The sequence below is a fragment of the Dipodomys spectabilis genome, unplaced genomic scaffold (genome assembly GCF_019054845.1).
Source record: "Dipodomys spectabilis isolate Male_0828 unplaced genomic scaffold, ASM1905484v1 ptg000089l, whole genome shotgun sequence".
Lineage (NCBI taxonomy): Eukaryota > Metazoa > Chordata > Mammalia > Rodentia > Heteromyidae > Dipodomys > Dipodomys spectabilis.
The window spans coordinates 5,158,097-5,174,130 of NW_024870766.1; the positions used below are offsets into that span (position 1 = coordinate 5,158,097).

The following is a 16,034-nucleotide window of genomic DNA, read 5'->3' on the forward strand; positions in this document are numbered from 1 at the left end:
AGAGTTGACCACATATTTTTAAAAGAAAACCATTAATTTTTATTGCAGAATCAGAAACCATTATTATATTATGATACTGTGAATCTTTTAGCATACTCAAATAGACTGACATTCGATATGGATAGCAATCTAGCTCACAAGAAATCAACTGTAATTTACAAACACATTCAACTTAGAGAATCTCAGCAGCCTGTTAACAAAGTGCAGAAAACTTTTTTTTTTTAATGGTGTTAAGATCTCCAGAAACTTCTGGGTATTTTTAGTAAAGTTAGGAAAAAGCTACTCTAGTCAAGAGATAGACAATCTTTAGGTTTTAAAAACTGGTTGTCATAAACCACAATGAAACATTAGTCCTGGCATTCTTTTAAAAACATTTCAAATATCTAAGTTATTTATAAAAATTTAACAGCGAGGTAGAAAATACAATGAGATTTTGGGGGGGGGGGGTACATTTCTAGATTGAAAATATTTTGTCTTCTTAAGCACAAGAAATCAACTGGTTGCTGAGCTCAGTATTTTGCTGCATTTGCAGAATTCCAGGAGAAGACTGCTAGAACTTAAGGCCGCTAGTATATCCAATAATTAATTTACTGAAGTGTTTATTACAAAAATGATGTAGGGTCTTTATAGGGAACTTAAGACTGTCAGGAAGAGCTCCAGTCTACACATGGTCGAGATTCTTAGCCATGGACACTTTGAATTAATTCTGGGTATATTTGAGGTGGTATGGTGCCTTTTGTACAAGCATATTGTTAGGCATGCTTCAATCTATACCCATTTTTTTTTGTCTTGGTAACTGTTACATGAAATCTTTATGGTTAAAGATTCCAGTGAAGGAAGAAGTAAATTCTGCCTTCTCATATCTTTTTGGGAATGGTGATAATAAAATATTTTAAGAAGGAATAAGGGGGCTGGGAAGTTGGCTCAGTAGTAGAGTGTTTGCCTCACATGCATGAGGCTCTGGGTTCAAATTCCTCAGTACCACATAAGAAGAAAAAGCCAGAAGTAGTGCTGTGGCTCAAGTGGTAGGGCACTAGCCTTGAGCTAAAGAGCTGAGGGACAGTGCTCAGTCCCAGAGTTCAGCCCCCACAACCGACCAAAAAAAAAAAAGGGTGTATATATATGCTTGATTTTGGCCATGCAAATTAGCCAATGCTGTAATTCAGAGCTTTTTACCCTAGAGAGCCAGTTGTTACACCTTTACCATTTTGCTGATGAAATAAATGCCAGTTAACTTTTCTGACTAAGAAAACAACAGATTTTTCTCTCTCCATGCACTGGACAAGAATTCAACTTTGTGCTTTCCTGGCTGGAGGAAGGGTTTGATGGTGATGAAGATAAGACGTGGAAAAGCCACATTGGCATCTAGAGACATGGACACTTTGCAATACACCCTGCCTTATGGCACCTTCCTTCTATTCCTTGATGAGCTACTGCTACTAGCAAAGGAAGGGAAACACCACACCCTATTCTATCTTTTACTTCCCTATTAGGGAATGAAAGTTGATCTCCATATTTTCAGTGTTACTGTTTAGCTCTTAAGGTTTGCCTTATACAGCAGATAAAACTTACTTTACTATGACCAACACATTTGTTGTTGTTTATACATGGATATACTTCTGATAACAGTCACTTGATCCTTGATTCCCTTTCCATATTTTGGATGGTTTTGGTCTGGTTCTGGTTTCAGATGTAGAGAGTGCTCAGATTTGACTAGTGTCATAATGAGGTAAAGAGTGGCATGTAGCTACCTAGTCAAGGGTTCCACCATGCAGAGACAGTTGCAAAAACTATTGAGAAACAGTCATACACTCTTCTGTGCTGGGTATGAACCTGAGAAAATATAAACCAGAAGCCAGAAAAGAAAAAGATCCCACTAACATAGTTGCAGTTCCTTGATAAAACAACGCTTAGACTATGTTACTTTTAGATATATGTGTGTGTGTGTGTGTGTGTGTATATATATATATATATATATGTACATATATATATATATATGTTATGGAGCCTCTATAATAGAAGGAGAATTGAAACCCAAAAAAGTTTGTGACTATGGTTTCAGTCTTTTCTAGCAACTTGCCCAATTATTATATGTTGATATTCTCAAAAAATAATCTATATGTCCTTATTTTTGTAGAATTTTACTAAAATATGTACTCTAAAATATTTGCTTTACATTTAAATATAAATATATATTTTCCTGAAAATTAAAAGCAGAATTTATTTCAAAAGGCCTCTAGTGTCTCTTCTTAGGTAGGAATACTCTTTTTTGGCTCATTCAGAATTTTGACTGTTTTCACCTTCTGCAAGGCTCCTCCTCGAACAGGGAGCTTTTTAAGAGCAATATCTGTATCAGCTAGAGGGCCTCCCAATAAACGGACAGGCGTGCTTTCCACTGTTACTACCGGACCAGAGGATACCTAAAAAAGCAAATGTAAATACCTAAGTATTTTTAAAAAGTCTCAGTGAGGAAAAAAAAGTTATCCTACAGAAATAACATGTTGAGGGTCTAAACTTAATATTAAGAAAACAATGTGGAGGAAAATAATCTTACCGTTGTGTTAAGGCCTTTAATAACTGTTCGGTGACATACTGCATTATGTGGTCGTTCATTGTATTTGGAAGATTCTATAGCCTTTTCTTGAAGCTTCTTTGCTTTCTGAAGATTAAGTTAGAAAGGAAATAGTTGTTATTAAAGCATTAACTCATATTAATAATTACACATAAAGATTAAAGGTACATTTTATTGCATTTGGATTACTTTTTGCTATTTCTCAGGCAGTTCTGGATTTGTCTGCATTTATGCATTTAGGCTTAGAAGATAGTTATTAGTGTTAAGTTGAATCTTTTGTAAAGTAAAGAGACATCAGGAACCTAAAAAAATAATCCAATGATTTCCTGAGGAAATGGTCAGATTTGACCAAAGAGTAAAGCAGGTCTTCAGGAAGTCAGATTTCATTAACACATAATTTAATAAGATACTATATTTGTATCAAACTATGAATGTTTCTAAACAGGATGTATACAAGCTACTAGAATTGATTGATAACTTTGGCAAAGTATCAAGACACAAAACAAACCCACAGAAATCAGTAGCCTTTCTGTATATCAAAAATGTACAAGCAGAAAGGGAAATAAGGAAAACAACTCCATTTGCAATAGCCTAAAAAAATAAAGTACCTGGGAATAAACTCAATATATCAGACAAAGGTCTAATATCCAGTTTATACAAGGAATTCAAGAAACTACCCCCTCCCAAACCTAATAAACCAGTCACTAAGTGAGCATGGAAACTAAGGAGAGCTTTATCAGAAGAAGAAAGAATGGCAAAGAAACATATGAGGAAATGCTCATCATCACTGGCCAAAAAGGAAATGCAAATCAAAACTACTCTGAGATTCCATCTCACTCCAGTTAGATTAGCCAATATTGAAAATTTGAACAACAACAAATGTTGGGGATGAGGGGTAAAAGGTACCCTACTGCACTGTTGGTGGGAATGTGAATAGTACCACCACTCTGGATAGCAGTCTAACGATTCTTCAAAAAACTAAACATTGGCCAGGCGTGGTGGCTCATGCCTGTAATCCTAGCTACTCAGGAGGCTGAGATTTGAGGATTGCGGCTCAAAGCCAGCAAGGGCAGGAAAGTCTGTGAGACTCTTATCTCCAATAAGCCACTCAGAAAACCAGAAGTGGTGTTATGGCTCAAGTAGTAAAGTGTAAGCCTTAAGCTGAGAAGCTGAGGGACAGTGCCTAGGAACAGGGTTCAAACCCCATGACTGACAAAAACAAAAAACCAAAAAGGAAACATGGATCTTCCCTTCAACGCAGCCATGATAAAGACATGATAAAGACACCTGCACATCCATGTTCATTGCTGCACTATTCACAATAGCCAAGATATGGAAACAGCTCAGATGAGTGGATCAAAAAAAAATGTGGCACCTTTAGCCAGTAGAAAGAGTGAAATAATGTCATTTGCAGGGAAATGGGTGGAACTAGAACAAATCATGTTAAGTGAGGTAAGCCAAACTCAGAAGGCTCATGTTCTCTCTAATATGTGGAAATTAGATATAAAAGACACTGAGATATATGATAAGTTGTACAGGACTCTAGGCATTCATACACAGTGAGACGAAAGGAGGATATTCTTAGGAGAGGAACACCAAGGTGCAATACCTATCTGCATATGACATATAAAGTAATATTTATGGGTATGAACTCCAGGAAATGGATACAAGAGTTTTTTTTCTTTGTTGCTGTCTTTGTTTCCTTTATTTTTTGTCTTGTTAGTTTCTTTATCTGTCCTTGGGAGGGCAAGAGGGTCACAGAAATGGACGAAGGGTGAACAATTGCAGTAGTGGTACTCATTAGATACTATATTGAAAATGAACTATATAACTTGTGTGTGTGAGGATGGGAGGGGCAAGCTGGGAGAGAGCCAGAGAAGGGGTGACATTGTTCAAAAAGAAATGTGTTCTTTACTTGTAATTGTAACCTTTCTGTATATCACCTTTATATTAGCAATTAAAAATTAGGATGCATAAATTATGTACCAGTTCTGTATACTTAAATGTTTCAAACATTCAGAATAACATAAATTATATAATTTGTTCAATTGTTCCCATATCAATACTAAAGGCATAGAACAGGTGATGTGTGAAGCAACAAATGATCTTCAGGAAGAAGTTTCTTTTCATGAAAAATAGAGGTAATTGTAAGATTATCCCATGAAGTTAGGAAGAAGTTAGAAAGAAAGGGGAGGTATCTGGTAACTTGAGCAGGCTTGTTCTTATGTTTTGCTTTCTCACTTATGTTCCTCTATTTTCATGAATTAACAACACTTACCAATACCAATATTATGTAGTATTCAATGAAATATCCAAGGGACTCATGATAATGCAAAATGCATTATAGGATTGTTATGAGCATTTTTTAGACTATTTTCTCTTAGCTGAAGCAACTTACCACATTTTCCCCCTAAAGGGATGTTTGTATCAACTTCCTACTTCAACTTTGAGTTCTTTCAGTAATTACCCAGGGTAAAAGTCCTTGTGGAGAGAGTACTATGGGGTAGCTGCCTTTCCTGTTTACTCTGATTCTTACAAAAATATTTGAATATGAAGGCTCAAAGTGGAAAGTAATGCAGTTCTCCTGCTCATTCCTGGCTATCATCTTCCTTTACCTGGGCGTGAACATCACCCTTGCACTTTCTCTGTCCTTCCAAATCAAATGCAAAGCAGCCTTTCCTGTGACTGAAAATGCAGTTTGGGCTACTTAAATTGCATGTGAGACTCTAATAATGTGTGTATTCTACAGATAGGCCATCAGAAGATAGTAAATACATACTCATTTTGAAAAATACATGTCCTGTACAGCTGGTTATTTATAATAACTTTTTAAATAATAACTTTCAAATCTTACCTTTAGTGTTTTAATATTAGATGTTCTAGCCAAGAAATTTTCCCATGACTTATTAGCCAGTTCTCTTTGCTTGTTTGTTCCTTGTATCTGAAAGATAATTGAGGATTATAGTATTGATAAAAGAATACTAAAGGGCTTAGAGAAGTCCCTCTTATTTGCTTAAGGTAAATTTTAGGCTTGTTTATCAAAAAGGATTAAGTATTCATAGAACTTAAATTTTAAAAAACTCATTAAGTGACTGAAGTTTTATTTATTTTCCCATAAAAATAATGTAAAACTGATGAATATGTATTGTAAGGTCTGCACAGGGACACCTCCCTACCTCTTGGCTAAGTCTCTGCCCAGTATCTGTACCAGTACCTAGGTAATTGTCAGACCTGGAAGCAGTCACCTTCCCCTCCTGCTAAGTCACATCCTGGGCCTCCTCTGGTCTTATGCCTCCCATCTGACCTTAGGAGGGTCCCAGACACTGAGGTCATATCCAGATCCAGTGTGGCCACACCTTTCCCCCACCACACCTCTTCCTATCCCTGGCCTAGATAAGTCCTGGTCCAGAGGTGGGTTCCCTCCCCCCCACCCCTTTCCTTTTTAGCCATGCTTCTCCACCATGCATGGCAGGGGCAGCAGTTCTGTAAAAAACCTTCTCCGGCCTGAATAGGGCGTGGTGTTCACTTTATCGGCTACCTAATGAAACTATTTAATATACCTTACATGTATATATATATATATATATATATATATGTATATGTATATGTATATGTAATTTTATTTTTGCTGGCAGCCTGGGTGCTGCCACTGAGCTTTTGTGTTTAAGGCTAGTGTTCTACCACTTGAGCCACAGCTTCACTTCTGGCTCTTTTTGTAGTGTTTTGGAGATACAAGTCTCATGGACTTTCCAGCATTGGGTGGCTTCAAATTGTAATTCTCAGATCTCAGCCCTTGAGCAGCTAGGATTACAGGTATGAGCCAGCAGCACCTGGTGCATAACTGCTATTTTAATAGTAATTCTCAGCAAGACTGATTGTTTTACATGATTATCATTTATGAAAATAATACAATCCAAAGTATACTAAATACATGATTTAACAGTAAATTCACAGGAAAAAATAAGACATTCCCTGGTGGCTGCTGAAAATTAGTTTGGACAAAATTATGTTGGTGAAACTACTTCTAATTAAGTGAGTATCACGGCAGGCACTTTTTGTGAGTATCAAATTTGTTGTGGCCATGTAATCTAGAGAAGTGACTGACAAACTACAAAATGTATTCTCAACAGGCTACCTGTTATAATAAACATCATTTAGTTACTTTTTTTTGTTGTTGTTGGTTGTGGGGTCTGAACTCTGTGCCTGGGCGCTTCCCTCAGCAGTTCAGTTCAAGGCTAGTGCTCTACCACTTGAGCCACAGCGGCACTTCTGGCTTTTTCTGCTTATGTGGTGCTGAGGAATGGAACCCAGGGCCTCATGCATGCAAGGCAAGCACTCTACCACTGAGCCATCTTCCCAGCCCCAACATTTAGTTACTATGTCAAACATCCTGGTATTTAAAAGCACTAATGGTGATAACAAAGCAGCATAAGGTGCATCACAGAACAAACCATAGGTTAAATGGCAGGATTTACATTTTTTAAAAAGCCTTGTAAGAGTGGAGGTATGGCTCAAGTAGTAGAGTGCCAAACATGAGCATAAAAATATTTAGGAAGTAAAACTTTTGTTCAACTAGGTGTATAAGATGGAGTGGACTCCATAAGTGCACACCCACATTGTTCCTACGAGGCTGAAGATATATTTATAGTCTATGTGAAAAAGTCAGGCGTTAGCAAATACTTTGGAAATCACCAAAAAGAATTTAAAGTACATAACTGTACTTATAAAAGATCACAAAGCAGAAGTGAAGAATCACCATATTTCTGGGCAAGTTCATTTAAGAGACCACTTACCTGCTCAAAAACAAAGACCCATTCACTTTTCTGCCCTTGTAGCTTTAGGCAAACAAGTGATATGCTCCTGATAAGCCTTTACAGATTAGAAATAGCCAAAGACCAGTTTTTCCTCTGATTTGTAGAATGGGTGCTCATAGTATTTTGGCACTGGGATGAGGATGAATTTGATTGATTACTAGTTGCAAACTAGTAAGAATGAGAGAATAGGGCCAACTTTCGCTCTTATGGACTTATGCATGTAAATTCAAATAAATGATCTTACAGAATTTGTTAGATATATACATTTAAATAAGCTATAATTTTTGGAGCCTTATTGAACATTTCAGAAAACGGAAGTGATTTGGGTTCTCTTTACCTGTTAAAATATGACTATAGAAATATAATAATAATTATAATGCCATAAACATTATTGAACATATTAAAGCTTAAATTCTTAGTTCCATGATTTCTTTTAAAACTGCCAGAAGACACTCACAGTAAGTATGAGAAAACAAAATAAATCCAGCCTAAAATATTCATAAATATATGTCCTATATATAGTTTATAGTTTGAAATTAGCATCCTGTGCTTCAAACAATAGTTTCTGTGGCTTACTTTTGAATACACTTTTTGTTCATTTTGCATATCTTGGCGTATTTGGCTTTCAATCATTTCACTTTGCAAAGAAACAACCATCTTTCCAATATTTTGTGATGCTGTTATAATAGATTCCAAAATTGTTCTATCTGAAGTGACTGGACTTAACTTTTCCAATTTTATTTCTTCGTATATTTCATTCCATATTTCTCCAACCTGTTTAACAGAAGTTTACAAAATTAAATTAGCCAAAAATAGTTGATACAATTAGGTCATCTTTTTTATGTGGGTGGTCACTCCTGTTAACATTCAAGCTTTGTTTGAGGCTGGGAAGGTAGCTTAGCGGTAGAGTACTTGCTTCCCATGCATGAGGCCCTGGGTTTGATTCCTCAGCATCACATTAACAGAAAAAGCCAGAAATGAATGACACTGTGGCTCAAGTGGTAGGGCGCTAGCTTTGACTCAGAGACAGCGCCCAGGCCTAGAGTTCTAGCCCCACGACTGACCAAAAAAACAAAACAAAAAACATTCAAGCTTTTTAATTTACTTTTGGGGGATAAAGGGATAAGTCGTTTATTGGGAATGACTTAGGAACTAGTTACATTTGAGTATTCAGAAGTAATTTACCAAGTGCCTAGTTTACACCTGTAATGAGAGTCTGAGATCTGAAGATCATGGTTTGAAGCCAGCACAGGAAGAAAACTCTGTGCGACTCTAACTCCAGTTAAAAAGTTAAAACAAAAACTAAAACAAAAACAAAACAAAAAACCCAACTGGATTGGAGGTGTGGCTCAAGTGGTGGAATGGCAGCTGTAAGCATAATGCTGAGTAAGGGTAAGGGGCCCTGATTTCAAGCCCTGGAACTAGCACTAAAAGAAAAAAAGTAGAGTATAAAATGTTTTTCAGTGATTTAGTGTGTTCATTTATAGAGATCTACCACCTATCTATACCTAGTTCTCTGCTGTACTCCATGCCCTTTGGATTATAGTTGCTTTGTTTAGTTAGTTACCACAGAAATTGCTATTCTCAATTTTCTGAACTAGTGCTACTTTTCCTTCCTAAATCCCCATAATGAAGGCTAGGTCAAGCTGAACTGGTAGGAGAATGAACACATGAATTCCTGGGACCCCATTCAGGTCGAGCACTCACTGGCCCTTACCTAGCGAAGACAAGTCACAATTGAATGTTAGTTCTATGGTTCCATCAGCCAATAGCTTCATCTCATATTCTGATATGAATGTGCTGGAGTATTTAAAACTAGAGACGTATTTATGCAGCTAACAATTTGATAACTAATATTGTTTGCAAAGTATGAGCTTATTCATTAAAATTCATTCATTCAAAATTAGTAGAAAAAGGATATTTACTGAAGATTTTCTTAAAACTGCAAAAGCATTTAATTACTGATTAAAAATATAGACAGTAGTCAACTTTATTTCGTTTAACTGACTTTGGTGAAATGATGATTAATAATATATTGATAAAATAATACATAAGTGGTCTTTGATTTTCTTTTTGTCAGTTGTGGGGCTTAAACTCTGGGCCTGTGCACTGCCCTCAGTTCTTCAAGCTCAAGACTAGCGCTCTAGGCAAGAATGCTTGATAAGAAATGTACTCATTATCTTGCCCATGTAATTGTAACCCCTCTGTATGGTATTTTCATAATTAAAAAAAGAAAAGAAAACATGAAAAAAAAATACTAGCGTTCTACCACTTGAGCCACAGCGCCACTTCCTGTAAGTGGTCTTTAATAAATATAATTTATTTTAACTCCTGATGCTCTCCAAAGAAAAAAAATTATATGATAAATTTCTGTTAGGTTCCGTAACAGCTCTATATCAGTAATATCATCTTCTTTTATAAATACATAGTTGGGTGGAATTTTAATTTAATTTTATTTTTTTAATTTTTTATTATTTTGGCCAGTCATGGGGCCTGAACTCTGGACCTGGACACTGTCCCTCACCTCTTCAGCTCAAGGCTAGCGCTCTACCACTCGAGACATAGCGCCACTTCTGGCTTTTTCTGCTTTTGTGGTACTGAAGAATAAAACCCAGGACCTTATGTATGCAAGGTAAGCACTCTACCACTGAGCCACCTTCCCAGCCCATTGGATGGAATTTTATTCCTTGAAAAATACCAATTTAATGTTTTTTAAACAGCATTGATACAAAATAAAAACTATACATGAAAAAGCATGTGTATACAGATATGATCATATATTTTATTTCTCAATTTATTTTCTGCTACAAAATATTTTAATAATAAAGTTATTAAAATTACACTTACTTTAAAATCAAGATATCTGTGTATGATACAGAGGGTGACAAAATCTTCAGCAGATAGACCAGGTAAATTTTCAAAATCTAAACCAAGTGTATAAAGAGAAAATCACTTTGATTCCAAGAAGCATGTATTTATCATAAAAATAAATGTAAACATTTACTTGTGTTATAATCCTGATGTATGAAAACTTTGTGTGAAAATCAGCTTCTCCTGCCAGATCATCCTTATCTAGGCATTAGAAGAGAAATCATCCTTTCTGTAAGGTTCACAGAAAGGAAACTTCCACATGGTTTAAGCAGAAAAGAGTTTATTAGGAGGAGGGGCAAACTGGGCACCCGCAAGAGATGGAGTGGTGAGGACACTGAGGAGAAGGTAGAAGAGAAAAAGAAAGAGAGGGGGACTCGTGCTGAGCCAGACTGTATAAGAAAAGGCAGGAAGTGGGACCAGAGGGGATGCAGAAGTGATGCCTGGAAACCTCACTGTCTGAGGGAGATGTGACCAGGAGGCCCGGATCCTTTGCTGATTCAGTCAGGTGAAGAGAAGTGAGAAGGGGCCGTTCTTCCGAGCAGACCAAACACTTTCAATGTTGTGGTTAGAAGCCCAAGTTTAAGAGAACTTTTTCATTAATGAAAGCAAAGACTTAAAAAATCCCCAACCCAACCCAACCCAAAAAAGACTCAGGTAATTCAGAATGTTAATGTTTAACCCTAAACATCTAAACTAACTTCTTTAGTCCTGGCTGCACACTGGAAACTTTTAAAAAGTACTGCTGACTTAGAGACTCTGTGGTCAGCATTGCTGCTTATGTATTGGGAGACAATAGAACATGCATTTATTTGCATACAGGAAAGTTGATTCACAGAGGAATGGACTCTACAGTAACACTCAGAAACACAGAGGAGCAGAAGCAGCTTCTTACCTAGTTTGCCCAAAACTGCGTAAATTTTTGCTCTGATATTCTCAGCAACATCCATAACTGCAATGGATGGGCAGTTAGCAGGCAGTGGAATGATTTTTTGCTCTTCTTGAAAACTAGTAAATAGAGGGTTCTTTGTATCTAATCATTAGATAGCATGAAAATGTAAAAGGGGCAGATAAAAATGAAAGTAAATAATCCTGAGGGTTTGATCTACGTATAAACTGTATTACAACATCTACGTATAAACTGTATTACAACATTACAACAGGAAAACAGTGCCATCTATCTCTCTCTCTAGTTATAGTTTCATATATAGTTACCTTTCTCCTCTCATCTTTTCCCTCCCTTGGTAGATAAAGAAGCCTATTCATGCTAGGCAAACCCTTTACTACTGAGCTACATTTATAGCCACGCTTTGTTGAACATATAATCAGAAGTTTTCCTTTCTATTCTGTGGCAACCCATAAAGCTTTAATTTATATTACTTGTATGAAATACGAAAATCTTACAAAATTATTCATTGGCTGTGGAATTCTTATATAAATAAACTTCTAAAATTTTTGAGATCCAGAAACAAAATAATGTCTGATTAACAATGTCACTTCCTTCAATTTTGTTTTTAATACTACGCTACTAATATAAAAGCTATTTTTATTATGATATAGATCAAAATTCAGATATCACCAGTAGATTTTCATTAAAAAATAGTAATGCTTTTATAAAATCACAGTGAGAATTTAAAAAATGTGATAGGAAAGTGTATTAGAAAAGAAATCTGGGGGCTGGGAAGGTGGCTCAGTGGTAGAGCACTTGCCTTGCATGCATGAGGCCCTGGGTTCGATTCCTCAGCACCACATAAGCAAAAAGAAAAAAGCCGGAAGTGGCGCTGTGGCTCAAGTGGTAGAGTGCTAGCCTTGAGCTGAAGAGCTGAGGGACAGTGCCCAGGCCCACAGTTTAGGCCCCATGACTGGAACCCCTCCGCCCCCCCCCCAAAAAAAAAGAAATCTGGCAGAGAAAAGGAGCACATGGCATAGATATGCCATGGGAAAGCACCACTTAAGCCCATCCCTGTAGTTTTGGGGTGTCTTCCACATTAAGAATCTTGAGGGCCTTCTATACGGTATTTTCACAATAAAAAAAAGAAAAGAATCTTGAGGGCTTCAGAAGATGTAGTATTATGGAATATGTAAGAGAACAATACATTCTGACACTAAGCCTCATTAAAGTAAGATAATAAAAACTATGAACACTTGATTGATTTTTTATTAGAAAACAATATATTCTTCATGTAAAAAGTAAGTTACACAAACACTTATTAACGATAAATTGTAAAATTTGCTTCCAAGCATGTTATTTACATCCCCAAACTTTATTGGTAGGCATATGTTCCTGAATGCACTTTTAAAAGCAGGACATCTAATTAAATTTCCTTATAAAGAACTATTTGTTTTTGAGTTAAAGAACACAGCCAAATACAACTTTTGGGAACATTTTACAAAAATATAAACCTATTACCGATTTGCTTAGATTACTTCCAATTGTTCAAAGTATGTTGGTAAATTCTTCAAAAACTTTAGAAAGTGGGGCAAAGTCTTCATATTTTCTTTAAAAATTAAAAAAATTGTTATTTAAAGGTGATGCACAGAGAGGTTGGAGTTACATAAATGAGGTAAAAGTACATTTCTTTTTGGACAATGTTACCCTTTCCTTTGCTCTTTCCCAGTTTTCCCCTCCGATCCCTACCCACAAGTCATATAGCTCATTTTCAACATAGGGTCTAGTGAGTATCAATGCTGCATTTGGTTAGCCTCTGTCCCACCTTTTCTGTGCCTCTCCTTACCCTCCAAAAGACAGATAAACCAACAAACAAGACAAAAAGAAAAGAAAACAAAGATAGCAACATAGATAAAACCTCTGTATCAATTTCCTTGAGTTCATTGTTGGTAGATTCTGGGGATTAAACTAAGGGCCTGGGCGCTGGCCTTAAGCTCTTTTTGCTCAAGGCTAGTACTCTACCACTTTGAGCTATACCTCAACTTCCAGTTTTTGAGTAGTTAATTGGATTAGACTCTCACTGGGACTTTTCCACCCAGGCTGGCTTTGAACTGTGATCCCCATATCTCAGCCTCCTGGATAGCTAGGATTTCAGGCATGAGCCACTGGTGTCCATCTGATAAATATCATTTTATATGATAAGATGCACATATTATGACTTTGTGTTCTTCATATTATCAAATACTCTTTAATGATCTATTTATAAAAAAATACATCTAATAGTATCTACCAACAATTATAAATATACTTACCAACAATCTTCCCATTTTTGTCCCGTTTTACTCCTAGTTCTTTTTCTTCTTTTCTCCACAATTTAATTAAAAGACTAGCAGCTGTCTGATCCTTTTTCCCTCTCCAGGCATTGATATGAGCTGCAGTTTTGGGATTATCACAAAATTCAACCATTATTCCAAGTATTAAATTGCAGAACTTCTTTTGGTTCAACTTCAGTAAGAAAACAGAAAAAGAAAAGAGTTATGATAAATATTAAGAATGATTATCTTTCTAAAAAAGGGAGATATGCTTTTCCATGTGGCAAAGAAACATATAACCTTTTTAATTTAAAGGATATTTCCTTTTATAAAAGGTACTATTACCTGCAAAGTTTTGCCTTGATTTTTTGCTGTGCCTGAATTTTTGTGCTTAAGGCTAGCACTCTACTACTTGAGCCACAGCTCTACTTCTGGCCTTTTGGTGGTTAATGGAAGATAAGTCTATGGACCTTCTTGTTTTGGCTGGCTTTGAACTGAAATCCTTAAATCTCAGGCTTCTAAGTAGCTAGGATTACAGATGTGAACTATGGGATCAGCTTTATGAAGCTTCCTGACACACAGCAAGCTCTGAATAATATCTAATTATTGCTAAAAATTATTTTGGTAATTCCAGATAAATATCCTAGAAGAGCTATGTTAAGCAGACTCCTTAATGAAGAGACTTTTAAAAATAGTATATTTCAGTTTTTGGAGAGGCAAATGTAAAAGGCTGAAATTAAGCTGTGTACAGGTGGCTCATACCTATAGTCCTAGCTACCTATGAAGCTGAGAACTGAAGATCACAGATTTAAGCCAATCTGGGCAGGAGTTTGTGAGGCTCTTATCTCCAATAAACAACAAGAAAAAACCAGAAGTGGTGCTGTGGCCCAAGTGGTAGAGCACTAGCTCAGGGACAGTACCCAGGCCCTGAGTTCAAGCACCAGGACCAGCAAAAAAAGGGTTGAAATTAATATAGAAACTTGATTAAAATATTTTATAATTAAGTTTATTGGATTGATCTACAGTAAACATAAAATAACAATAATATAATAGCAAACTCATAGCAATATGTGCCTAATACATAATACGTATTAGTAATGCATATGTGTATATACTGATGCATATGTGTATGTACATGCACACCCAGGTTCATATGTACACCATATGTATATGTATGTGTGCACAGGCACACATGCAGTATCATACATTTAATCCTTCCAATGGTGTGATAAGTTAAATACTGTTGTTATCCTGATGTACAGGTGAAAATTAGTAATTTACCAATTTTCTTTTAGAAACACAAATAATGACATTTGTTAAAGTAGACTTATTATTCTGTTAATAAAATCAAGAATGGTGGCAATCATAAGACATGACATAGCTAGAACTTTGCATGAGAATCTCTCAACATTTTACATTGTCTTCCTCACATATCATTTTGCCTATGGACCCACTTAGAACTGAGGTTTATATTATTCACAACTGCTAATGGTGACAGTCTTTAAATGAGGCCTCAGTAGGCTGGCTCCAGCTCATCCTGTAAAATAAAACAATGGTCAAGACACACCGGGCCTCAACATACTGCCTCCAATCACACACAATTCTTTAATAATGCTTACTTTTGTCTAATGTGGACACTAACTTTTAATACTACAGGGAAGGTTATGTTATTAACACGTGTCTGGTTTCTTTTATAGATTAGTTCATCACACACTGTTGGCAAGTTGATGGAGTACAGAGAATAAACCCAAACCTCTGTCTGCTTGTATTTGGAAACAGTGACCTGAGTAAACTTGATTTCTTAACTGGAGGAGTTTTTAGAGTATTTCTTTAAGTGTTTTTTGAGACTCCAGAGAGATTTGGTGTAAAAGAATACATTTGAGCATAATGAAGGTGCACAATCATTCACAAACATGGGTTCTGTAGTACCTGGTTTGCCAAGTTTAACACAGACCTACTTATCTTTTGTCTTAAAATTGTTGTAACCATACTTACTGCCAATATATCCAAAAGGAGAAAAATGCCTTCCTTTTCAAGAAAATAATCCTCTGAGGGATAACATCCCAAAATACAGCACCTTAAATTAAAGGAAAGTTACTTGTTCACTATTAAATTCATTTTGTAGAGCTTTCTGTCTATCCAAACACTCTCAAGGAAAACTTTTTTTAGTAACTGACTTAGATAACAATTGACTCTTACTTACAAACAGAACTTTGGAGAAACTTCACCAGTGTAGTTTAACTTCGACTATCTTAAGTAATTCTAGTTAATTTTTCCTCCTTGGTGCCTAGTTCTTTTTTTTTTTTTGGTCGGTCATGGAGCTTGAACTCTGGGCCTGGGCGCTGTCCCCATGCTCTTCAGCTCAAGGAGAGCGCTCTACCACTTGAGCCACAGTGCCACTTCCAGTTTTCTAGTGGTTTATTGGAGATAAGAGGGTCACGGAGTTTCCTGCCCGGGATGGCTTTGAACTGTGATCCTCAGATCTCAGCCTCCTGAGTAACTAGGATTACAGGCGTGAGCCACCGGTTCCCGGCTTGCCTAGTTTGCCTAATGTAAGTGCACCACTCTGCTGTGCTGTG

At 36.4% G+C, this 16,034-nt stretch overlaps 1 protein-coding gene across 3 annotated transcripts in view; it reads right to left on the minus strand.

The window, feature by feature from the left end:
- Positions 1-2,216: 2,216 nt before the first annotated feature.
- Positions 2,217-16,034, minus strand: part of Cfap69 (cilia and flagella associated protein 69) — a 50,390-nt gene continuing 36,572 nt past the window's right edge. For 2 of the 3 annotated variants that reach the window (XM_042684679.1, XM_042684678.1), the window contains exons 16-23: positions 15,451-15,532; positions 13,456-13,648; positions 11,150-11,287; positions 10,234-10,310; positions 7,963-8,160; positions 5,427-5,513; positions 2,555-2,659; positions 2,217-2,420 (exon numbers count right to left, since the gene is read on the minus strand). In XM_042684679.1, the coding sequence (XP_042540613.1) occupies positions 2,250-2,420; positions 2,555-2,659; positions 5,427-5,513; positions 7,963-8,160; positions 10,234-10,310; positions 11,150-11,287; positions 13,456-13,648; positions 15,451-15,532 (1,051 nt within the window). In that variant the 3' untranslated portion in view covers positions 2,217-2,249. The remainder of the gene's footprint in view (positions 2,421-2,554; positions 2,660-5,426; positions 5,514-7,962; positions 8,161-10,233; positions 10,311-11,149; positions 11,288-13,455; positions 13,649-15,450; positions 15,533-16,034) is intronic. The other variant, XM_042684680.1, reaches the window with a different exon arrangement.